We start from the raw sequence: 26,456 nt of genomic DNA on the forward strand, positions 1-26,456 counted from the left end.
CATTCCAGCCGGAGAGAGCATTGTGTCAACATCGGATGAAGAAAAGTGGGAAGAAGACAAGAAGGCAGAAGTCCGGGCCACCGCTAGCAAAAGGGCAGCAAAAGAGCAGAAGATAGCGGAGGAGCCCGGCAGAAGACCCGGATAGTGCGGAGAAGAGGTCGGAGACAGCGGAGAAGAACCGGAGAGACCCCCAAAGTCAGAAGAAGACACCCGAAGCCGGGAGAAGACCCCCGGAGCTGTCTAATAAATTACTTTAAAATCCTGTGTAGTGTTTTTTTATTGACACTTTTTCCCTAGTTGAATCGGTAGGGGTACCATGTACCCCATACTCATTCACATAGGGTGGGGGGCCGGAATCTGGGGACCCTCTTATTTAAGGGGGCTCCGGGATTCCGATAAGCCCCCCGCCCGCAGACCCCGACAACCAACGGCCAGGGTTGCCGGGAAGAGGCCCTTGTCCTCATCAACATGGGGACAAGGTGCTTTGGGGTGGCAGGGGCCGCAGGGCGCCCCCCTGCCCACCCCCCATGTTGAGGGCATGCGGCCTGATATGGTTCAGGAGGAGGGGGGTGCTCGCTCGTCCCCACCCCCTTTCCTGACCGGCCGGGCTGCGTGCTCGGATTGGGGGTCTGGTATGGATTTTGGGGGGGACCTCATGCCGTTTTTTCGGCGTAGGGGTTTCCCCTTAAAATCCATACCAGACCTAAGGGCCTGGTATGCCCCGCGCTCTCCGCAATAGGAACATTTGTTTTTCCTATTGCAGCGAGCACCAGATGCAGTACCCTGCCCTTGCGTGGTATCTGGTCCGTCGGAGCAGCATACAGACGAACGGGCTTTCCGTCAGGAACTGAGTCCGGTGGAGTTACGAAGGAAAGATTTGAAACATGTTTCATTTCTAAGTCCGTCGGACTTTTGGGAAAAAAAGTCAGCGGGAGCCTACATACGATCGGATTGTCCGGCGGACTCTGGTCCGCCAAACCAAGTATGCCGTAAAGTCCGGTCGTGTGTACGCGGCATAACTAACAGGACAACTGTATGTAGGCTGTTACAGTTCAAACAGTTTACATTTTGTACCTGCTCTGGCTGGAGATTTACGGTTTTCAGGCGATCCTCCACAGGTAACAGGGTATGGATATCTAAAAAGAGTAATTCATTTTTCAGTTATGACATAAGGAACATCTTATTATCTGATAAAATTATTTCTGATTTATAAAATATTTAAATTTTTTCTAGATAATCAAATTTCAAAAATAATAAAACAAAAAAAGAAACATAATACAAGATGGATAGACTACACCCTAATGGCCCGTACACACGATCGAATATCGTACGAAAACTGTCAGAGGAAGAACCGTACGATTTTCGGATCGTGTGTACACTACTTTCAAGAGCCTATCACGACAGTTCATCCGATACCAGATCGTACGATTTTCGTTTAGTCAGTATAATTGTCATCCGAAAATACAATATATTACAACACAAATTCTCTGTCATACGAGAATTTTCGTGACTTTATTTACATATTCAATTTCTACTTGCGACTATTAAGCAAAAAAGGTTGTACGATCTGTCGTACGATATTCAGGCCATAAAACAGAATGGTTAAAGTGATACTAAAGGATCGTTCTTATTTTTTAAAAATAACAAACATGTCATACTTACCTCCACTGTGCAGCTCGTTTTGCACGAATATCCATTTCTGGGGTCCCTCGGCGGCTCTTGCGGCTCCTCCCCACATTAGATAACCCCCTTGGAGAAGCGCTCTTCCGAGGGGGTTACACTGCGGGCGGTCTCCAGAGTCCAGCATTCTGCGTCCATAGAGGCCGAATGCAGGACTCGGCCTCGCCCCCGGCGCCCACGTGATTGGATTTGATTGACAGCAGCGGGAGCCAATGGCTATGCTGCTATCAATCTATCCATTTAAGAGCCGGGAAAAAAGTAACTGCCGGGTGTTTTTTCACCTTAAGGTGAAAAAACATGTACTTTATAACCCCTTTAAGTATGAGCATTTATGTTACATAGTAGGTGAGGTTGATAAAAAGACACAAGTCTAACCTATGTGTGTGATTATAGGTCAGTATTACATTGTATATCCCTGTATGTTGTGGTTGTTCAGGTGCTTATATAATAGTTTTTTTTAACGACTTAAGGACCAAGCCTCTTTTTGAGATTTGTTGTTTACAAGTTAAAAACAGTTTTTTTTGCTACAAAATTACTTAGAACCCCAAACATTATACATTTTTTTTCTAATATACTAGAGAATAAAATGGCGGTCTTTGCAATACTTTCTGTCACACCGTATTTGCGCAGCGGTCTTACAAGCGCACTTATTTTTGAAAAAAAATACACATTTTTGAATTAAAAAATAACACAAACAGTAATGTTAGCCCATTTTTTTTTATATTGTGAAAGATAATTTTATGCTGAGTAAATTGATACCAAACATGCTTCAAAATTGCGCCCGCTCGTGGAATAGCGGCAAACTTTTACCCTTAAAAATTTCCATAGGTGACGTTTACAAAAATTCTACAGGTTGCATGTTTTGAGTTACAGAGAAGGTCTAGGGCTAGAATTATTGCTCTCGCTCTACCGATCGCGGCGATACCTCACGTGTGGTTTGAACACCGTTTTCATATGCGGGCGCTACTCGGCGGGATGGGGCGCCTTTAAAACATTTTTTTTTTCTTATTTATTTTACCTTTTATTTTTACACTGTTCTTTTTAAAAAAAAATAAATAAAAATAGTGTCACTTTTATTCCTATTACAAGGAATAAAAAAAAAGCATGATAGGACCTCTTAAATATGAGATCTGGGGTCAAAAAGACTTCAGATCTCATATTTAAACTAAAATGCAATAAAAAAAAAAATAAATAAAAAAGGAAAAAAAAGGCCCTTTAAGAGCTATGGGCGGAAGTGACGCTTTGACGTCGCTTCCGCCCTGCAATGGTATGGAGACGGGTGGGGGCCATCTTCCCCTCACTCGTCTCCATACCCAGGAAGGGAAAACATCCGTTTGCCTCAACCGCTGCCGACGGCTCCGGTAAGCGGTGGAGGGCACAGGAGTGCGGCAGGAGGGGGCCCTCTCCCGCCATCGATAAAAGTGATCTTGCGGAGAATCCACTGCAGAGACCACTTTTATCTTGTAGCGGACCGCCGCCAGAAGAAGAGGATACCGGGGTTATGGCAGCTAGCTGCTGCCATAACAACGATATTCCTCTTCAAAGTTAGGACGTACATCGGCGTGTGGCGGTCTGTAAGTGGTTAAACTATCGATGCTCCCCGATGAAACCACCGCCTGTGGAAGGGAATTCCACATCCTTGCCGCTCTTGGAGTAAAGAACCCTCTACGCAGTTTAAGGTTAAACCTCTTTTAGTCTAATTTTAGTGAGTGGCCACGAGTCTTGTTAAACTCCCTTCCGCAAAAAAGTTTTATTCCTATTGTGGGGTCACCAGTACGGTATTTGTGAATTGAACCCATATCCCTTCTCAAGCGTCTTCTCCAGAGAGAATAAGTTCAGTGCTCGCAACCTTTCTTCATAACGAATATCCTCCAGACCCTTTATGAGCTTTGTTGCCCTTCTTTGTACTCGCTCCATTTCCAGTACATCTTTCCTGAGGACTGGTGCTCAGAACTGGATAGCATACTCTAGGTGAGGCCGGACCAGTCTTGTAGAGCGGGAGAATTATCGTCTTATCTCTTGAGTTAATCCCCTTTTTAAAGCACTTGTATACCCTCAGGAGAAAAAAAAAAACCCTGTAAGGCAAAGGCATAATGAGCTAGTATGCACCGCATACTAGCTCATTATAAAATACTTACCTTAGAACGAGTTCCCCGTATCGCAGTCTGGTCCACGATGAGGGAGCTGACATTTTGCCCTCGGTGTGTCTTCCGGGTTCGCAGCTCAGGCGGTGTGAGTGGCCTGAGCCGCGATGACATCACTCCCACATATCCACGCCAGAATCTTTTTCTCAGCATGGCCTGTCAGCATCTGCCGGACCTTCATGGCTCATGTGCCACTGACGTCAGCGGCTGTATGTAAAGTGAATATCTCCTAAACCGTACAGTTTTAAGAAATATTAATTTTACCTACAGGCAAGCCTTATTATAGGCTTATCTGTAGGTAAAAATTAAAAAAGTGGGTATACAACCACTTTAATGCAAGCCAATATTTTGTTTGCTTTGTTAGCAGCAGCTTGGCATTGCATGCTATTGCTGAGCCATCATCTACTAGGACCCCCAGGTCCTTTTCCATCCTAGATTTCCCCAGAGGTTCACGTCCTAGTGAGTAGATTGCATTCATATTTTTGCAACCTAAATGCATTATTTTAAATTTTTCTACATTAAACCTTATTTGCCATATAGTTGCCCACCCCAATATGCATAAAGTTTTTTTTAAGTCCTTAAACACCAGTCACCATGCTAATACCATCTCATCTCAGAAGTTCTTTGGCAGGGATACTGATGACATTCACTGATGCACATTACAGAGAAATATCAGTAAATCTGTAGATGATGTACAATTACAGTGCACCCGGAAAGTATTCATAGTGCTTAATTTTTTCCACATTTTAGGTTACAGCCTTATTCCAAAATGGATTAAATTCATTCTCTTCCTCAAAATTCTACAAACAATACCTCATAACGACAACGTAAAAAAAGTTTGTTTGAAATCTTTGCAAATTTATAAAAAAAAAAAATCAAAATGTACATAAAAGTATTCACAGCCTTTGGGTAAAAAGGAATGGATGGCTGCACAGCAAGGTAGTGATGAATCCATTTATTGTAAAATGAATTCAGTAATGAATAAGCGCAGCGTCGCTGTGTGAAACGTGTCTACCTGTGCCCGTTTGCCTGTCCTGTGTCATCATTCATGTTACAGATTTTACAAAAAAAGCAACCATCACTACCTCGGTGTACAGCCATCCATTCCTTTTTATCAAAATTGCACGACCAGCAAGCCAAGGCTAGCACCTCTGGGGGGAGTCCATTCCCCAGCTTACCTGGTTCCATCACTCACCTGGAGCGGCATTTTCTTATTTCCTATTATTCACTGCCTCTGCCATGACACTCAAAATTGAGCTCAGGTACATCCTGTTTCCACTGATCATCCTTGAGATTTTTCTTCAACTTGATTGGAGTCCACCTGTAGTACATTCAGTTGACTGGACATGATTTGGAAAGGCACACACCTGTCTACATAAGGTCCCAGAGTTAACAGTGCATGTCAGAGCACAAACCAAGCCATGAAGACCAAGGAATTGCCTGCAGACCTCTGAGACTGGAGTGTATCGAGGCACTGATCTGGGGAAGGGTACAGAAAACTTTCTGCAGCATTGAAGGTCCCAATGAGCACAGTGGCCTCCATCATCCGTAAATGGAAGAAGTTTGGAACCACCAAGACTCTTCCCAGAATGGGCTGCCTTGCAAAACAGAGCGATCGGGGGAAAAAGGGCCTTTGTCAAGGAGGTGACCAAGAACCCGATGATCACATTGACAGAGCTCCAGCGTTTCTCTGTGGAGAGAGGAGAGCCTTGCAGAAGAACAACCATCTCTGCAGCACTCCACCAATCAAGCCTGCATGGTAGAGTGGCCAGACAAAAACCACTCCTCAGTAAAAGGCACATGACAGCCAGCCTGGCGTTCGTAAAAGGCACCTGAAGGACTTTCAGACCATGAGAAACAAAATTCTCTGGTCTGATGAAACAAAGATTGAACTCTTTGGCCTGAATAGCAAGTGTAATGTCTATAGGAAACCAGGCACCGCTCATCACCTGGCCAATACTATCCCTACAGTGAATCATGATTTTTGGCTGCATCATGCTGTAGGGATGTTTTTTTAACAGAAGAACTTAGAGACTAGTCAGGATCGAGGGAAAGATGAATGCAGCAATGTACAGAGACAACCTTGATTCAAACCTGCTCCAGAGCGCTCTGGACCTCAGACTTGGGCGAAGGTTCATCTTCCAACAGGATGACGACCCTAAGCACAAAGCCAAGATAACAAAGAAGTGGCTACAGGACAACTCTGTAAATGTCCTTGAGTGGTCGAGCCAGAGCCCAGATATGAACCCAACTAAACATTTCTGGAGAGATCTGAAAATGGCTGTGCACCAAAACTCCCCATCCAACCTGCTGGAGCTTGAGAGGTCCTGCAAAGAAAAATGTGAGAAACTGCCCAAAAATAGGTGTTTCAAGCTTGTAGCATCATACTCAAAAAGATTTCAGGCTGTAAATAGTGCCAAAGGTGCTTCAACAAAGTATTGAGCAAAGGATGTGAATACTTTTGTACATGTGATTTTTTTCTCGTTTTAGATTTTTAATAAATTTGCAAAGAACAAAACTTGTTTCACGTTGTAATTATGGGGTATTGTTTGTAGAATTTTAAGGAAAATAATAAATGTAATCCATTTTGGAGATGAAACCTAAATAAAAAAAAAAAAAAGTGGAAAAAAAAAGCGCTGTAAATACTTTCCAGATGCATTGTACATATGAATTAGTATGTAATAGCAATAACGTTAAATAGAGAAGTCGCCTTCATATCTTCTAGCAAAGCACAAAGATTCAACCATTTTGAAGTGAAGTGCACACTGTAGTTAAATACCTCACCTCTGTCTACCTAAGCCAATATCCTGCTGCTTGTCTATTACATGTGACTGAGCGACCCATTGCCAATTATAAAACATCACTCACCCACCACCTATTAAGCGCGGCAAAAGCCCAGAAGGAGGCCCAACTACTCACTAAGTCTCTTTGGTTTTCAAAGGTAAATCACATCACGACTATGGAAGCTCTCACCTCCACATTGAACAACTCAGAGGTGATATTTGGGTTGACCTGAAGACCCTGACGCTATTTTAGCTCTACAGATACATATTTGGAGTACCATGTCTTACAATCATGTCCCACCGCTTAACTTGTACTCCTCGTAGGCCCCTTTCACACATGGTGGACTCTGCTTGCTCAGTGGGGAATCTGTCCACTGATCCCTAGTAAGCATGTGGATGACTGATCCGTGTCTGCTCCACTTATGCAGAGTGCACACAGACACAGCCCACACTCCTCTATGGGCGGTCAGATATAAACAAACTGCCTTATCCGTTTACACCCAACTGCCAACCGATCCGATAGACGGAAGGGGAAAAGATCCCCATTTGTCTGTTTTTAGCGGATTGGATATAAGCGGGTGTAAACGGACACGTCTGTTTACACCCACTGCTCCATAGAGGAAAATAGAGGGTCAGATTGAAAAACTGACAGGTGGTCCAAAATTCGACCACTAATGTGAAAGAGACCTACTCTAGGCTGCCTCCCTCGTCTGTTTTGCTCATTCCATACCCCCCCTTTCTATTTATCCTTCCCTCCCAGAGAGAACAGTTACTCCCTCAGTATGACATACAGATTATTTCAGTTACTGCCACAGTAGCAGTCCACTTCCCTTTCCCTCCATCACCCATTCTGATTACTACCATCCTCCCTTCTTCCCTCGCCTGACTTTTAGTCTTATTCCCAGCTTATGTATCAACCATTGCAACCTATATTATAGTTGCAATTATTCGTTACCCAAACTTTCCCATTTGGAGAGGGGGTTCAGTGACTGACATGTTCACACAGTAGCCTATATTTGTTTTCCTCCCCCCTTCTTCTAAATTTTTTTTTTTTTTAACTGTATATGATCACAATGGATATCTGCTGTTCTGTAATGCTTCTTATGTTCCTTGTTGGAACTTTCAACACGCTAATAGAGTTTTTTATTTTGATAGTACACTTGTTAAAGTGGAACTAAACCCTTCTATACTTTTTTAGCCAAGGAAGCCGTCAGATTAGCCTCAGTTCGATCTGCAACTGCCACAGTGCTGCACATGTGATCAATTATGGCAACAACCATTTGAGGGCTTGACAGTTTGGTTGAGAGCACAAGCCTAATGTGACAGTTATCAATCCTGGCATGCCTGAAATGATTTAGGTCTGATTTAAATGTTGTACTGTGACAACATAAAGAGCTAAAAAAAAAAAAAAGTAACAAAAAGTTTTAAATTATGTTACAATAGTAACTCAAAATCTGAACTTACTTACTAAAAATACATTATATAGGTTTTTGAAGGTGCACACTACAGGCATAGGGCTATTCTTACTACAATAAGCAACCACTTCAAAATATTTTCTTTGCAAAAGGTTTAGGACAAAAACGGTATTAAAACCCGTTTCACACTGAGGCGCTTTTGCACTAAAAAACGCACCTGAAAACTGCTTCCCATTAATATCAGTGGATGCTTTCACAATGGAGCGGGGCGGTGAAAAAAGGCCTGCAAGCAGCATCTTTGTAGCATGTTTGAAGCGCTTAAAAAAAGTGTCTCAAAAACGCCCCTCTCCATTGAAATGAATGGGAAGTGCTTCAAAAGCGCACGAAGAGCGCTGCAAAATGGTTCTTTTGAGTCACGTGACATGAAAAAAAAAAAAGGTGCACCGCTAACGCCTCAAAAGCGCCTGACATTTGTAAGCGCTTCAGTGTGAAAGGGGTCTAAACCCTAAAGCGAACATTTATCATATTGCAGCTTACCAGTTCTTAGATGCGATGGCTACATTAGTTTTATTTTTTTAAGGTTTATTTCTTTTCACCTGGTGATCCAGGCAGTAATTCTTTTGTTTTTCAACAGAACAAGCTGTCAAAGGTTGAGACTAACCATTTAACACTGACAGGGGTGCTTACAATAGTTAGTTTTCATTTATGTAAAACCTTTATCCCAAAAGAAAAAAACTGTTGCTGTAACTGCTTAAAAAGAGTTAGGCCCTGTTCACACCTGAGGGATTTTCTGCTTGAAGCTTGTGGCTCTAATACGCTCGACAAACAAAATCCCATTCATTTCAAAGCCCTTGTTCACACCTGAGCATTTTGTCTCCTGTAGCAAAACACCTGTCGCTCAAAAAGTACATGACATTCTTTTAGGCAGATTGGCCCCATAGATTTCAATGAGAAAAACACTCAACATGAGCATGTTTTTTGGCAAAACAGCAGCTCTCTACCCCTAATCTCCTCCCCTAGTGCTTTCTGTTGGCTAAAATAAAAACACCTGAGGCTTGAATACACACATAAAAATGCTTATAAAAATAGGATTTTTTATAACAGCTTACCTGTAAAATCCTTTTCTTTTGATGTACATCACGGGACACAGAGCCTCAGTAATCACTGATGGGTTATATAGGGTATCACTAGGTGATTGGACACTGGTCACACCCTAAACAGGAAGTTCAACCCCCTATATAATCCCTCCCCTTACAGGGATACCTCAGTTTTGTAGCAAAGCAATATTAGTGTATTAGAAGAGGGGCGGGACCTCTGTGTCCCGTGATGTACATCAAAAGAAAAGGATTTTACAGGTAAGCTGTTATAAAAAATCCTATTTTCTTTCTCGTACATCACGGGACACAGAGCCACAGTAATTACTGATGGGATGTCCCAGAGCAATGCTATCTGAGGGGAGGGGAACCATAACCAAGTAGGGTGTAATCAGACCTGAGGACCTTGTACCGCTGCCTGTAGCACACTACGCCCAAAGGCGATATCCTCATGCCTTCTCACATCCACCTGATAACATCTGGTGAATGTATGGACTGAAGACCAGGTTGCGGCCCTGCACATTTGAGCCATAGAGGCCCGGTGATGCACCGCCCAAGAAGCACCAATAGCCCTTGTGGAATGTGCCTTGATCTGAAACGGAGGAATTTTCTGTTTCAAACCGTAAGCTTGAATAATCATTTGTTGAATCCATTTAGAAATGGTAGATTTTGACGCTGCCTGTCCTCTATTGGGACCTTCTGGCAGCACGAACAAAAAACATCCGTTTTGCGAACTTGAGCAGCTGCTTCCAGATAGGCCTTGACTGCTCTTACTACATCCAAAGAATGTAGTGACCTTTCTTCCGAAGAACAGGGATCAGGAAAAAAGGAAGGTAGAACAATATCTTGGTTTAGATGAAAATCTGAAAACCACCTTTGGTAAAAAACTAGGATGAGGGCGCAATACCACTCTATCCTTGTGTATGATCAAATAAGGCTCTTTACAAGAAAGAGCTGTCAATTCAGACACTCTTCTAGCAGAAGAAATGGCTACCAGAAAAATTAATTTTCTTGTCAACAAGATTAAGGGAATCTGATGTATTGGTTCAAAAGGCTGTTTCTGTAAAACAGACAGAACCAAATTCAAGTCCCAGGGATCTAGGGGCGCCTTAACCAGAGGATTAAGACGCATCACCCCCTGCATATGAAGCAAGTGGCCGTTGAAATAATACTGATAAGGCCGAGACCTGGCCCTTGATGGTACTCAAGGCCAGCTTCATCTAATCCCAATTGTAGAAAATCAAGAATTCTACCTATCACATATTTTCCAACCCCTGGATTCACAACAGGATACATAAGCTTTCCAGACTCTATGATAAATTACTCTGGAAGCTGGCTTCCTTGCATTGATCAAGGTAGATATCACAGGACCTGAAAGCCCACAACTCTTCAGAACGTGGGTTTCAATAGCCAAACTGTCAAATTTAGCATTTGTAAGGCAGGATGGAACACTGGACCTTGAGATAACAGGTCTGGGCGTGACGGTGAGGTTCACGGGGAACCCACAGTCATCCTTACTATTTCTGCATACCAAGTCCTCCTGGGCCAAGCGGGGGCTACCAGAAGTACCGACTTCCTTTCCTGCCTGATCCTGCAAAGGAGTTGTGGCAGTAGCAGAATAGGCGGGAATGCATAAATCAGTGAGAACCGATGCCATGGAATCACCAACGCATCCGTCCTGTATGCAAGAGGATCCTTTGTCCTTGCCACAAATTTGTCTATCTCTTTGTTGAATCCGGATGCAAAGAGATCTACATCTGGAACCCCATCTTTGGCATATGGCCCAAAAGACGTCGGGATGAAGAGACCATTCCCCTGGGAGTAACCGCTGGTGACTTAAATAGTCCGCCTGCCAGTTCTCTATCCCTGGAATGAAAAACTGCCGATCTGCATGGCACATGCTCCTCTGCCCAGACTAAGATCTGGTTCACTTCCCATGATTGATAGAAGCCACTGCTGTGGCATTGTCGGACTGGATCCTGACTGGGCAACCCTGTAGCCTGAGAGTCCAGGCCTTTAGGGCTAGATATGCCGCACGGATCTCCAGAATGTTAATGGGTAAGGTCCTCTTGGTTTTGGACTATAACCCTCCCCAACTTGAAAGACTGGCATCCGTTGTTACCACCCTCCAGGTAACCGGTAGAAAGGATTTCCCTTTCTGCAGGCTTTCGGGTTTTAACCACCAATTGAGGCTCTGACGCACTGCATGAGACAGGTGCACCGGGAAATCTAATGCCTGAACCTTCTTGTTCCAGGCCGACAAGATACGGTGTTGCAGCAGTCTTGAATGAAACTGAGCATAGGGAACTGCTTCGAATGAAGCTACCATCTTTCCCAGCAGCCTCATACAAAGGCGGACAGAAGGATACTTTTTGATCCTGACTACCAGAATCAGCTCCCTTAAGGCAGTGATCTTTGCCTGAGGTAAAAATACCTTCTCTTGGCTTGTATCTATGATCAGACCCAAATACTCCAGTCTTCTTACTGGTTTTAGGAAAGATTTTTCCTAGGTTGAGAATCCAACCTAGAGGTTTCAGATACTTGACTGTGGTCATCAAGTTCCCGCTCAAACAGGCTACCGACCGGTCTATCAAGAGCAGGTCGTCTAGGTATGCTATGACAGTTATACCTTGAGCCCTTAATCTGCGCAAGTACTTTTGATGAGCAGGAAAAATGCATCTCTGATGTCTATCGATGCCAGAAATTCTCCTCCCTGCAGGATGTAGACTACTGACCGAATTGATTCCATGCGAAAGGATCAAATCCTTAGGAATCGATTCAGATCCTTTAGCTCCAGAATGGGTCTGACATCCCCATTTGGTTTTTGGACCGTAAAAAGGTTGGAATAAAATCCCAATCTTTGATCCTTCGTGGGAACCACCATGATGACTTCTTGCGACAAAAGCTTCTCTAACGCTAGGAGCGACTGCTTTTTCTCTGGATCCCTGGGGACATTTGATCTGAGGAAACGAGGAGAGGGGAATGCTTGAAACTCCAGTTTATAACCTAAAGTGACCGTGGAGATTACCCATCTGTCCTGGAAATCCTCCTGCCAGAGCTTTGAGAACTGTAGCAGCCTTCCCCCCACTCGAGCGAGCGGGGGCGCCCCTTCATAAAGAGGCCTTAGCGTCTTGTCTAGCAGGCTTCTTCCCCAGGACTTCTTTTGTCCCTGGGGTTGACTCTTGACCCAGACGGAGGAGGCCGTCACGACTGCCTGGAGGCTGATGTTCCTGGTACTGGGAAAAGAGTACATTTGAAAGAGGGACGCTTACTCCCTTTCTTAACAGGTAAGAGAGTGCTTTTCCCACTAGAGATCTTTTGGATATAATTGTCCAAATCTCCTCCAAACAGCCTTGCACCACGAAATGGAACTCCAGCCAGAAGTTTCTTGCATGGTGCTTCAGCTGACCAATTTTTCAACCATAAGATTCTACGCATATGCACCAACCCAAGTGAAAGACGAGAGGTTTGCATGATAGAATCTCTGATGGCGTCAACAGCAAAACATTAGGCCGCTGGAAGGTTAGCCAACCCCTGGGCCTGCTGTTCAGGTAGAACTTTGATGACCTGCTTAACATGGTCTCTTAAGTAATGACAGACTCCGATCGCTGCCACTGCAGGTTGAGCTACTGAACCTGCTAAGGAAAAATATCTTTCAACAGGGATTCCATCCTTTTATCAACAGGATCCCTGAGCATCTGAGCATTGGCTACAGGACAAGTCAGACTCTTATTTACGGAGGAAATGGCGGCATCAATGGCCAGCATCCCCCACATCTTTATAGACTTTTCTTCCATAATAAAGTGTTGAAAACTTTTTAGGCGGAAAAAAAACGTTTATCTGGGTGATCCCACCCAGAATAAATGAGCCTTTCAAGTAAATTATGAACAGGAAAAGCATGTGTTGTTTGAGGAGATTTCAGTGACCCCTAAGAATAAGAGGGTTCTTTAACTGATTCAGATACGGGTACTTTAAATGTGGAGCGGGCGAATCCAGCAAGGATCTGTACTGAGACTTTCTCATCCTGAGAAGCCGAAGAGGGCCCTTCCACTTGATTCCTCAGAGCAGGAATCATCCGTCCCATCCTGATCCTCTGAAAGGGATTCTTCTCCTTTATCCCAGAGCTCCTCTGCCTGAGGGTCCTGGGTAACAGAAGAAGACCTAGTGCGTTTTCTTCCACTAAGTGAAGATGTAATTACAGCCATTAACCATTAAAGGTTGAGGGAAAAAAACCTCCTGTGTAATGTATACAGGGGCTGAAGTGCCAGAAGCAGATGCAGCCCCTGACCTCAACGGCTCTCCCTGGCTAGCCGTCCCTGGCCCTTCAGGGGGAGAAGGCGCTGCAGAAGGGGGGTCCTCAGAGCCTGAGGGAGATCCCCTAGAGCCTCTGGTTTTTGGGGTATTTGTACCTCTTCTACCCATAGTGCAAAGCAACAAGGTGGAGGTATCACAAAAAAAAATGAAACACTGACTGCTGAGCGATGTAGTCCAGCAACAGCCCTACTACCAATGCCCAGTCTAGTGTTTCTCAGTAAATGCTGCCTAGGGAATGCCTGTGTCCCACCTTACATGCGACCGTCAGCTCTGTGTCCCTCCATAGGCTGTGTGCACCTGCAAAGTGTGCTTCTTAAAGCCTTGCAGCTGGCGATGTGGGCGTCCAGGCACGCTGGACGTTGCGCTCACGCTCCGCCCCCCCCCACCTCTGACCACCCCCCTCGTTTTTTCAAAAAAGTGCGCTTCATGCGTGAGCCGACCCTCCGGGACAAGCGTGGAGGGGAGGCTGAGGGCGGAGGAGGAAGGAGAGAGGCCGGCAGTGATGGGGCCTGCACATGGCAATGGCGGCGACAGTGCGGTATGCTACCGCCTCACAGACCACTTGCGGCCCCCCCTATTTTTGGGGTGAATATCCCAGAGGAGAGCCCCCCATCCCATCCTACCTGGAGCTCGGCTGGAGGAGCTTGTACAGCGTGAACATCGAGACAGACAATCCAGCATGAGAAGGTATGTGCTTTTGGCAGCCCCCGGTGGTGACAATAGGCATAGCATGCATTTACTTAAAGGAGAAACCTACTAGAATTAAAAAATTCTGTGGAATCTCCCTTACCTTATCCAGCTGCAGGGTTCTGTTATACAGACCCAATCTTCACCTCTCACGGTGGGCTCCGTTTGGAAAACTTTCAGAGACTGGGGCCCCCTACGGATAGGGGGATCCGCAGTTCTGGGCCTGTAAAGCACCCAGCCAGAAATAAGGCTAGAAAACCAAATTCTGAAATGCGGGGTCCAGCTCTCTAAAAAGAGGTAGCGTTACAGGTAAAACCTCGTTTCTTCGGACACGAGGCCTGGGTACCATCCAATTCGGCCTGGAAAAGACACTTTGAAATGGATCCGGTTCAAAAGAAAAAAAGAAAGAAAACCTGCGCTACCAAGCAAAAATTTGTGTGACTGCAGCTGCAACAAAAACCACAAATATCAATGAGGGGAAAAATTTTAAATAAAAAGAAAAAAAATTTTTTGTGCGCTTGCATTAGATACTTAAATCTATATTCCTGTGTGATTGTCATATATAGATGAATAAACACCATCAGAGTTAATTTTAAGTGTAAGTGAATAAAAAGTCGCTATGCGACACAGCAAATAGCGATATGTAAATCAAATACTAATATTAACCATTCCATACAGATAAATATAGAAAACTTGTGTGCAAAAAACAAGGTTATTTCACCCAAGTGCAAAGTCATAAGTGAAAGAGATCAAAATTGCGTCATTAATCGCAAAAAAAACGCATATCCAAAGTTCATAAGTTGCATCCCTTAGTGTGTATAAAGGAAAAAGGGGACGTGAAGGGACCTCCAACCACCAGTGGATCCAAAGGTTGATAACAGATGTATCCTTACCAGACGCGTTGGACCTCCTTTATAGCAAGGTCTTAGAAGCATACAGATTTAGCCCTCTGCAGGGACAGGAGATGACAGCTCACCACACGACCGGAGAACTAGGCATCATACAAAAACATCCAAAATATAAAAGCCGTGCCCCTTTGAAGACGTGACCTATCACAAAACATGTAGGGCATGGCTACGCAGTGTATGCAAGATCGCCATAGAGCCCCATGTAATTTAGCACGGGCGTCTCTGCTGTTTTTATGTTTTGCCGGCTTTTATATTTTGTATGTTTTTGATGCCTAGTTGTCTGAGGCAATAAAATTCCCTTTTTTTATCTACTACACTATTGGAGTTTCTTTTTCTCCCCTTCTTTATTCACGAGTTTAAAACGAGGGAGTATTTACATCAACGCGGAAGTGTCGGAATCATCTCCGGTCATGTGGTGAGCTGTCATCTCCTGTCCCTGCAGAGGGCTAAATCTGTATGCTTCTAAGACCTTGCTATAAAGGAGGTCCAACGCGTCTGGTAAGGATACATCTGTTAATCAACCTTTGGATCCACTGGTGGTTGGAGGTCCCTTCACGTCCCCTTATTCCTTTATACACACTAAGGAATGCAACTTATGAACTTTGGATATGCGTTTTTTTTTGCGACTCATGACGCAATTTTGAACTCCTTCACTTATGACTTTGCACTTGGGTGGAATAACCTTGTTTTTTGCACACAAGTTTTCTATATTTATCTGTATGGAATGGTTAATATTCGTATTTGATTTACATATCGCTATTTGCTGTGTCGCATAGTGACTTTTTATTCACTTACACTTAAAATTAACTCTGATGGTGTTTATTCATTTTTTCATCTATTTATGACAATCACACAGGAATGGATCCGGTTCGCCTGGCTTGCCCCAGTATAGGACATAGGATATTCCCTTTGGAGCTCAGCACAGGACCTCTTTACACGTCCAACACCTAAGACACTGACGAAAAAACTGAGGTATCCCTGTAAGGGGAGGGATTATATAGGGGGTTGAACTTCCTGTTTAGGGTGTCACCAGTGTCCAATCACCTGGTGATACCCTATATAACCATCAGTAATTACTGAGGCTCTGTGTCCCGTGATGTACGAGAAAGAAATCACTCTGCTCAGATGTGAACAGGGCCTTAACTGGAGTTCAGCTTCAATTTGTTGGTGTAACTAAATCTGTTATTGCATCTAACACTCCCCTCCCCCAAGACTGACAATGCTGCTATCCAAAGGGGTCTTTGTGCTCCTTCATTCACAGTGGGGACACTCTAATACAGGAGATGTGTTTTACTGCCCAGATCACCAGGTTAAAAACAGAGGGAGAAAGGACTAAAACCAAAACGAGGGAGTATTTACATCAACGCGGAGGGGACATCATGAACCCTGTGTAAGCTCCAGCACTATCAGACATAAAGCTTACATGGACATTTTGTGGCATCTGTGACAGGGGGGGGATGCTGTGTATGAGTGGTCGCTTTGGGGAGGGGGGTGGGGGGGCTTTGAAGAGATGCTGAATAACAAAGTGACTCTTTATTGCCTTAGTGTCATGTAGGATTATATCAAAGTCTTACCCGAAAATTCTTCTTGTAACTGTGTTTTGGAAGTTGTATCTGACAGTTGATGCAATCCTTCATTAGTATGTTCATCATTTTGTCTGTCTGTTTCAGGCATTTCTGTTACATTTACGGCTTCATCTTTATCAAAATCATTGTGTCCATATGTTTCAAACACTTCGTTTACATTTACTGCTTCATCTCTATCACCATCATTAATTCCATCCGATTCAAACGTTTCTTTCACATTTACTGGTTCCTCTCCATCAATATCATTGTGTCCATCTCTTTCAAATGCTTCTTTTACATTTACTGCTTCATCTCTATTACCATCATTCTGTCCATTGGTTTCAAACCTTTTGTTTACATCTACCTCTCCATTTTCATCAGTAAGTGCCTTGTGTTGACTAAATTCATCGCTGTTATTAACAGTGTCTGTTCCACTAACCTGTTGTGACTGGTCTTTCACCTTTTCTTTGTCTATTTCTTGCTGCAATGTTTCCACCAAAACTTCAGCTTCTCTTAATTTTTGTAATTCTTGTTTCATTAAATCTAACTTGAGTAATGTTTCTTGCCCCTTTTCTAGTTCATCCTTCACTTGATCAATATCAGCCAGTGATTCCTTCATTCTCTGTAGCTCTTCCTTTAGTCTTGACAGCTCTTCTTGGCTTTCTTTGCCTTTTGTCAGTTCACTTTTTACATTTTCTAACTGAATACTTAGATCATCCGTTTCATTGGTGGCTAATTCTGCATCTTGCTGACCAAATTTCTCCTTCCCTATTATTAGCATCTCATTAACACTTTTTAACCTTTCCAACTCAATGTTTACTTTTTCCTGAGATTCTTTCCTTTCATCTAATTCTGCTCTTATCTGTTGCACTACTTCATCAACTTCTTCACTCCTTGCCAGTTCTGATTTCAACTTTGCCAGCTCCTGCTCTTGAGCCCCTTTCTCTATTTCCAACTCTAACCTCAGCCCCTCTAAATCCTTTAAAGCGCCTTTCTCTTTGTCTAGTTCTGCCCTCAAGGTTTCTAGTTCTTTCTGAAAGTCTTTCTCCAGCTGAGCTCTGAACGTTTCAATATCATCCTGTACTTTCATGTCCAACTGCTGTCTTGCTTCTTCTATTTGTTTCCTGGCTTCCCTTTCCATTTCCAAGGCTTGTTTGGCCTGCTCTAGTTCATCTTGTGCCTGTATTCCTCTTTCAACCTCTATTCTTAGAGACTGTAACTGGCTGTTGACACTTCTTTCTTTATCCAGCTCTTCTTGTAACATTTGGTATGCCTTATCTTTGTCCTCAAGCATTTCTTTGTACAGCACGATTTCCTGAACACTTTCTTTTTGAGACAGCAATTCTCGTTCCATCTCCCGATATTGCTCAGAGAGAACCTTGAAAGCAAAGAGGAAAACAAAATCAAAAGAACACAATTTCAGGAAAAGTAGTCATTATGCTTACTATTTAATGTGAACCCACAAATAGGCTATGGACATTCAATGATTTACATATTCTTTGCAACCAGTAAATCCTATATTGGAGCTTAGTAGTTGCAGGCACTGCAGGACAATTCACTAAATAGAACAAAAAACAGAAGCACTGCCCCAAGAAGGTCCCTGATGCAATATGCTCTTTTCTCTCAGTGCACGTGCTCTGTGTTTACAGAAAAGAAGGCTGCCAAGTTACCACTGGGAGAAGGGAGACAGAGGAGGTAAGCTACCTGAGACAAAATTGAAAATTAATTTCTTCACAGTACGTGCAGCAACAGAGGCCAGGAAGGGCTTGTTTAAAGCGATTGCAAAGTCAGAAGGTTTTTTAAATCTTAATGCATTCTATGCATTAAGATAAAAAGCCATCTGTGTGCAGCTGCTCCCCTCCTAATACTTACCTGAGCCCCAATCCAGCGATGTTGTAGGATTATCTTGGCTGACCGGGACTCCCCTCCTCATTGGCTGAGACAGCAGTGCAGCGCCACTGGCTCCCACTGCTGTCAAAGTCAGCCAGCCAATGGGGAGAGAGGAGGCGGGGACAGAGCTCGATGTCCGAATGGGCACAGGGAGCTGTGGCTCGGCTCGGGTGCCCCCATAGCAAGCAGTTTGCTGTGGGGGCACTCAAAAGGAGGGAGGGGTCAGGAGCACAGAAGAGGGACCCGAGAAGAGGAGGATCAGGGCTGCTCTGTACAAAACCCCTGCACAGAGGAGGTAGGTATAACATGTATGTTATTTTTAAACTTAAAAAAAAAAAAAGGAGACTTTCCAATCACTTTAAAGCTCCCTAACTACTTGTTAAAAATATGTAAATGCTTGTCACTTTAATCATATTCTATGTTTCAGAAGAGTAAAATGTATAAAAGTTAAAGTGGACATTAACTAAAAAAGTGAAGATTGTTATAGACACTATCAGAAGTGTTAATTGTACCTATGCAGTACCTCGTAAAATGTACCATTTTGTCGTGAATTTCTGATGAAAAATATCAGTGCACACAATGTTTTATGTATACCTGTGAGGGATGCAAGAACCAGTCTACCCAAAACGATATTTCTATTTTTTGGTAACAATTTTATAACAAAGAAAGTAACTAGAAAATATGTAATTTTTTTACCTGTTTTTGAAGTTCAGCATTTTGCAACTCCTGCTCTAACATCTGCACCACCTGAGTGCGGGAGCCAAGGGCCTCGCTCTGTTCTTCAAGTTTTCTCTGAAGATGTTGAATCTAATAAGAAAAACAAACATTCACTTTCTGAATAGTTACAATAAATTAAGCCTGCCCAGAATAAATGGCATCTGTTTAGTAAGGATACCCATTTCAGTTCTCTTTGCTTCAAATTCTACACAGGAGGAGCAGAGATCCATTTCTAAAAAGACTATGATCCAATTACAGAATCTGTCTGAATTGGCTTTATTAAACAGGTTACTGTTGGCTTTCAACAGCTTCTTTGAGAGCAATACTGTCTAGGCACAGATTGCATTATTTTTGGGAAAAACACTTTGCTACATGGCAAGTCAAAAGTATGCTACCATCGACTATTTCAGTCAATAAGGGAAAACACTGTTTAAAAGCTTTCTTTTTATGAGATATATTAGGATACCACATGTATATTTATAGTAAAAGGAAAAGCTGTGGTCTTTTCTTTCTTTCTTTTTTTTTGTATGAATCAAGATTTATTGAATTTTCAGACAATCGTATACAGTACATAAAAAAGCCAAAGCACTACAGAGTAACAACAAAGAAAAATTAAGACAATAAAAAAAAAGTGACAAGATCTGGCAGTATAGGGTGGGCAGTTAAACTGAACACTAAACTATACACATGCAGTATATGGGGATATATGCAATCCTTACACGCATACAGAGACAACCAGAGGACAGCTCTGACTTGGCCATCTGTTGTGCATTGCCATCAGAGAACTGTGCAGTAATAACTCCCTGTAACTTGCACTGAAAAAGACTAGACCTGCACGGGTATGTGTATTACATTGCAAGACACTGGTCACTGACACTACAGCATCCTGGCAGAACAAAATTAATATCCCCAGATCTAAAATAGGAAACTAGACACCTGACCAAGCAGAATCGAGAGGAAAAAAAAAAAACACGCACACACGAGAAAACTAGGTTATATCAGTCTCAAAAGCACTTGGGAATGGGCCTTCCATCCATGGATTGGGAGTGGAGTCAGTCAACCACAGCTAAGAACGATTGGTCATCTTATAGCTGGACCAGCAGCAAAATCCCCTGATACCCCTTCCGGCTGTATATTGTACAATTATAGTCACGTATTTGGTGCAGCTAGGGAGATTGTGACCCAGTAGACAACTATCCATTTCCAGGGAATAATATATCCACCCAGATCAGATGTATAAGAATTGTTGTTCTCTATTCTGACTACTGTAAACCCATCTCTCTGCCTCCATTATCCTCTCCACATCCTTCTGCCAATCCTCCAAGGTGGGGCAAGTACTCTGCCGCCAGTACCTAGGAATTAGGCACTTTGCCTAATTTCAGTAAATGTGGAGTTACACCGCATTTGTATGATTTTAAAGAGGGGGTAGTGTGAAACAAGTAATGAAGCAGGGTAAATTCAATGGGCTTGAGAGTGGCCTTTTGTATCCAGGGCGAAATTTCTTGCCCAAATTTTCGAATTTTAGGACAAGTCCCCCACAAATGTAGGCAAGTGCCCTCTTGCGGACATCCCCTTTAGCATTTAGAAGCCGCTCTCTGGGAAATTTTTGACAAGTGATGGGGAGTTCGGTACAAACGAGAGAGGAACTTATAGCCGGATTCCTGGGTTTTGGTACTTATGAATGAGACGTGAGAGCTGTGGTCTTTTCTAAAAAAAATTTAGGCTTAGGAAGGACAAAGATATATGTCAAGCATTCACTTCAATTTGCAGTTTAATATCCCCATGATCCTATCCTGTATTGTATACACAAATGAAAATATACTCTAGAACTACATATTAGCATGTTCTGATACAGTACAGTTGGAAAGCAAAAAGAAATCCCGCACAGGCACTGTGTAAATGTACAAAAATCTGCCTTGGAAAAAAAGTGCACCATCAGAGCATAAAGCTGAGGGATTAGCATTCATGTCACAATTTTCGACTGTTCCAGCAAGTGTGGCTGGGGGATTTTAAGACCGTGCTTGACACGAGTTTAAATTTTAGAATGTCCTCAATGCCTTTAACCAACCCCTCACCCTCCCACACAAGACTCGGGGAAACTCCTGAACGAATTTACATTGGTAGATAGCTGGAGACATAGCCACCCAACAGACAGGGCTTTCTTATGCTTCACAGCAACATACAATACCATGTCACGTATAGATCTGATTTTAATCTCTCGCTCCCTCCTGCCTCTTCTGAGCGATGCAGGATTTTGCCCCACGTATACTATCAGACCATGCCCCATATTGGATAGAACTTAAGCTGAGTTCCCCCTCCTCTTATGCCTGGAAGCTCAACCTTTTTTGGTTATCAGTTGTTCCGGATATAGAGGGAGCAGGAGAGGAGTGGGAATTCTTTTTCCGGGTCAACAGAGATTCAGGCCCATTCGAAACTGTATGGGACTCATTTAAATCCCAGGCCCGTATGATACTTTCCCAATGAATCTCTAGATACAGGAAGACCTCTACTCAGGTAGTCAAACAGGCTGAACAAAGAATGGCAGAGGTAGAGAAGGCCTTTTCTGATAACCCCACACAAGGTGCGGCAAATCAGGTAAAACTGCAAGTGAATAATCTCCACTTTGAAAAAGCAGAAAGGAAAATCTTTTATGGCAAACAAAGGGTATACGAGTATGGGGAGCGAGCAGGGCGCCTATTGGCCTACTTAGAGCATAAACCACCCACTGTGGTCTCGTTACGAGCCGCAGCTGGCAATTTGACTCGCGACTCAGATATGGTGGTCAGTAGCACCCCTATACTTGTCCACCACCAACAAATTCTGAAGAGGATATAGTGGGCTTTTTACCCACCGTTGATTTCCCCCAGCTAACTTCCTCTCAAGTTGAGATGTTGGAAGCTGCCATCTCCACAGACGATATTGCAAAAGCAATGTCCCATCTCGCCCCCTCCAAAGCCCCTGGTTCAGACGGATTGCCCCTTGAATTTTACACAAACTATAGTGAAGCCTTAGTCTCCAAATTACATGAGCTATTTTTTTTTTTCACAATAGAAAAAGTTTTTATTCAAGATTTAAACATTACAAGCGATGCATAGGCACATTTAGATATAATAACAGTATATATACATAGTCACAAGATAGATGATCAATTTTCCATATAGACAACATAAAGAAGCATGAGAGCAGTACATGGCACTGCAGCAAAACAGTGATGTAGAGGTAGCATATTAAAGTAATCAATCAAGAAGGTCTGGTGGAAGGGGATAGGGAGGGGAGGGAAAAAGAAAGGGAGGGGGGGGGAAGCTTAAGGATACTTAGAAGATGAGGGGGGGAGGGGCGAGAGGGGGGAGGCAAGGAAGGAACCATAAATACCTCAATAACTTAATTAAACACATACCCTAGATGATGTTTAAAGATAACTCAATCCTGTCATATAACAGCTGGCATTTCTGCGTCAGCTTGGACATCATTCACAACCTCAGCACCCCATGCGTCTATCCAGCCCGACCATATCTTATCAAATTTCTTGGGGCAATTACGATTGAAATACGTAAGTTTATATAGTGGGAGTATAGAGTTCATTGCTAGGTGCCATGAAGATACTCTAGGGGGTGATGCGTCCTTCCAATGGAGAAACATTTCTTTTCAGGCATAGAACGTAGCATAGCTCAAAAATAGTTTGGTATATTTACCTCTAACACCTGGACTGAAAATGTTTAATAGCATTGCCTTGGGATGAGCTCCCACATCCAAGGAGGTAACCTGGCTGAGTGTTAGATATTTCCGTCCAATAGTCTCAGAGGCGAGGACAAGACCACACCATATGAATAAAAGAGGCGGACTCTAGACCACATCTGGCGCAGGCCACCGGACTGTTAGGTGTCATAATTGTCAGACGTTTTGGGGTGTAATAGGCCCTGTGGAGGAACTTGACCTGCATAAATCGCTCTCTGGCTGATATTGTGTTAATCACAAAAGAGGATACACACGTTTCCCATTCTTCCTCTGATAAGTCAGGAATGTCTGCCTTCCACTTGACAAAAGTTTTTTCAAGTTTCTTTGCAGGGGGTATGGACAAATGAAAATATAGAGTAGACAGTGGTCTATCTATGATTTTAGATGTAAGCAATCCCTCCACAGGGTCTGATTCTAACTGGATAATAGATGGAAACTGCTTCCTATAGGCATGTCGGAGTTGATAATATCTAAACAGCATCCAGCCCGGTAGTGAGTAAGCGTTTTTGAGATCTGAAAATGTTCTTAATTTACCACCCAGCACAATGTGTTTTAGTTGCGGCAGTCTAGGGTTGCCCCAAAGAGGGATGTGCGGGGAAAACTTCTCTGGATTGTTGAAACTATTCCTAGCCTTGTTCCAAACTATAATAGTAGTGCTCATCAGATCCGTAATACCAGGGTGGGATTTCACTCCTCTGAACACCACATTACTGAGAGAGGAGTAGGACCCCATGATGGCGGCTTCCAGGGTCACTGCCGGATTATCACGTGGTTGAGAGAACCACCACCTAACTGTCACCAGGACGGCCGCCCAGAAATATACCTAGAAATCCGGTAAGGACAAACCCCCCTGGGTAATGGGCAGTTGAAGGGTAGCCATGGCTAGTCTCGGGGGCCTACCATTCCAGATAAAGGAAGACAATATACCTTTTAATTTAGTAAAAAACGAAGCCGGGGGGATCAAGGGTGAATTTCGAAAAAAGTACAAAAATTTGGGCAAGTATATCATTTTAATTAGGTTTACTCTCCCCACTGGAGAAAGGGGGAGGGTTTTCCATGTTATACATTTTTGCGAGAGATTTTTTAATAGTGGCTGAAGATTCAGTTCAAAATATGTGGACAGTGGAGCTCTAATCCGTACTCCTAAATATTTAAATTCAGGTGTCCAGTTAAGGGGGGTACCTGTCGGTGGGTTTTGACCGGATGCACTTAATGAGAAGATTATCGATTTTCCCCAGTTTACCCTAATGCCCGAGTAGATGCCAAACTCATCAATTATTTGAAGTGCTGTGAGAGGGATGATATGTCTTTAAGAAAAAGTAGGGTATCATCAGCATAAAGGGATATTTTGTCTATCACTACTACCACCTGGATGTCCTGTACCAGAGGGGAGGCTCTAATGCGGGCAGCCATGGGTTCCATGGCTAGGGCAAACAGTCCAGGAGAAAGCGGACAGCCCTGCCTAGTACCCCTAGATAGAGGAAAGGAAGACGACAATGAGTTGTTTGTTTCGTATGCGTGCTGATGGATTATTATATAGCATCCGCACCCAGCCGATGAAGCGAGGGCCAAATCCAAATTTGCGCAGGACAGCCCAGAGGTAGCGCCACTCCACCGAGTCAAAAGCTTTCTCGGCATCAAGAGAGGTCACCACCTCCGGGCCGCCCCCGCCTGCCCTAGAAAGGTGCGCAAGGAGATGCCTGATGTTTATATCAGTTCCTCTTCCTGGCATGAATCCAGACTGATCTGGATGGACCAGTGCCGTGATCACAGTGTTCAACCGTCTGGCCAGTACTTTGGCCAATAACTTAGCATCGACGTTAAGGAGTGATATTGGCCGATACGAGGCACACTGATCAGGGGGTTTGCCAGGCTTAAGAATGACCACTATGACCGCCTCAGCCATAGTCGGGGGTAATGAGCCCCTTTCCGTGGCTTTTTGGAGCATTAACCTAAACGATGGGAGAATTTCTTCAGCATATGTTTTATAGAATTCGGCTGGAATTCCGTCTGTGCCTGGTGTCTTACCGTTTTGCAAGGAGGCTACTGCTCGCTGAATTTCTTCTACTTGTATCGGACCATCTAATGCCTCCCTAAACGTGGATGTCAGGCAAGGGAGCTCCACCCCGTCAAGGTAACCGGTCAGTTCCTCATCCGAGCATCCCATCTGAGAACCGTAGAGGTCCCGATAGAATGAAGCAAATTTATTATTGATGTCCGCTGGATCAGTCAAGATCGTCCCGTCCGAATCACCAATAGATGAGATGGTCACCGGGGAGGAGCTTTCCCTCGCCAGCCATGCCAGCATACTGCCTGTTTTTTCTCCATGTTCAAAGATTCTTTGTGACTGGTGTAAAAATTTGGTCTTTGTGGCCGCTGTGCGTAATAAAAGAACGTCTCTCAACGCTGCCTGGAAGTTCGAGTAAATCTCCGAGGATCCTGTTGTGGAATATGCCTCCTCCAATGCTGCTGCCCTCCTCTCTGCTGTCTGTGTTTCTCTCCTCAGATCCTTCCGGATCTTTCGGATATGTGTTTGGAAACTGCCCCTAGTGAAGGCCTTAAATGCATCCCAGAATGCGGTCAGAGTCTCTGATTGGTCTAGGTCTCTCCACTATTGTATCGCCTCGGATCTATAGGGTTCAGATACCCTAGTGTCAGTCAACCAGAATCTGGATAACCTCCAAAGGTTCTCCCCTGGGGCATTAGATACACAAAGCTTTAAAGCGAGCGGAGCGTGATCAAATATGCCACGGGGGAGTATATTGATGTCCCGAACCATGGGCAGGACAGAGCCCCCCACATAGGCAAGATCTATCCGTGACAGGGTCTTGTGGGAGGCTGAGTGACAAGTGTAGGCACGCCGAGAAGGATGACGCCACCTCCACACGTCAGTCAAGTTAGACGCCTCCGCCCAAGAGGACAGCTCTGAATGCGAGCCTGTCCCCAGTGTGAGCCTGTCCATTGCAGGGTCCGGGACCAGATTGAAGTCTCCCAGTATTACCACATTATCTGTACCAAAGGCAGCTATTTTAGAGATAATTTGGTTAAGCACCCTTATAGAGGCCGGGGGGGGGGGGGGGGGTAGGTACAATCCCACCACTACCAACTCCAGTTTGTCCACAATGGCATGTAAAATTACAAACCGACCGTCAGGGTCAAGTTCCAGCGCCAGCAATCTAAATGGTGTGGACTTGTGCACTAAAATGCTAACCCCCCTGGAGTAATTAGTATACGTGGAGTGGTACTGGTGTCCCACCCAGGGTCGCCTTAGACTCAGAAGTTTGCTTCCCATCAAATGGGTCTCTTGTAATATGCAGATATGGGGGTGGTGTGCTTTGAGGAATTGGAACACCAGAGGAATTCAGGCCCTGGTGTTCCATGAAATTATGGTACAATCAGCCATCTACGCTCGAGAACACATTTACCATCCATATATCACCATGTAGAAACAGATGCAAGGTCCGGACCCCTGACAAGGTCAGGACATGGCACCTGGCGTATCTTGTGACAAGAAAAATTGCATC

At 43.9% G+C, this 26,456-nt stretch overlaps 1 protein-coding gene across 2 annotated transcripts in view; it reads right to left on the reverse strand.

Moving 5' to 3' along the window:
- The window catches only part of GOLGB1 (golgin B1), a 123,737-nt gene that overhangs the window by 43,412 nt on the left and 53,869 nt on the right, over positions 1 to 26,456 (reverse strand). For both annotated transcript variants that reach the window (XM_073619235.1, XM_073619236.1), the window contains exons 6-8: positions 19,177 to 19,287; positions 16,600 to 17,968; positions 1,075 to 1,136 (exon numbers count right to left, since the gene is read on the reverse strand). In XM_073619235.1, coding sequence (XP_073475336.1) covers positions 1,075 to 1,136; positions 16,600 to 17,968; positions 19,177 to 19,287 — 1,542 coding nt within the window. The remainder of the gene's footprint in view (positions 1 to 1,074; positions 1,137 to 16,599; positions 17,969 to 19,176; positions 19,288 to 26,456) is intronic.

Source organism: Aquarana catesbeiana, linkage group LG03 (genome assembly GCF_042186555.1).
Source record: "Aquarana catesbeiana isolate 2022-GZ linkage group LG03, ASM4218655v1, whole genome shotgun sequence".
Taxonomy (NCBI): domain Eukaryota; kingdom Metazoa; phylum Chordata; class Amphibia; order Anura; family Ranidae; genus Aquarana; species Aquarana catesbeiana.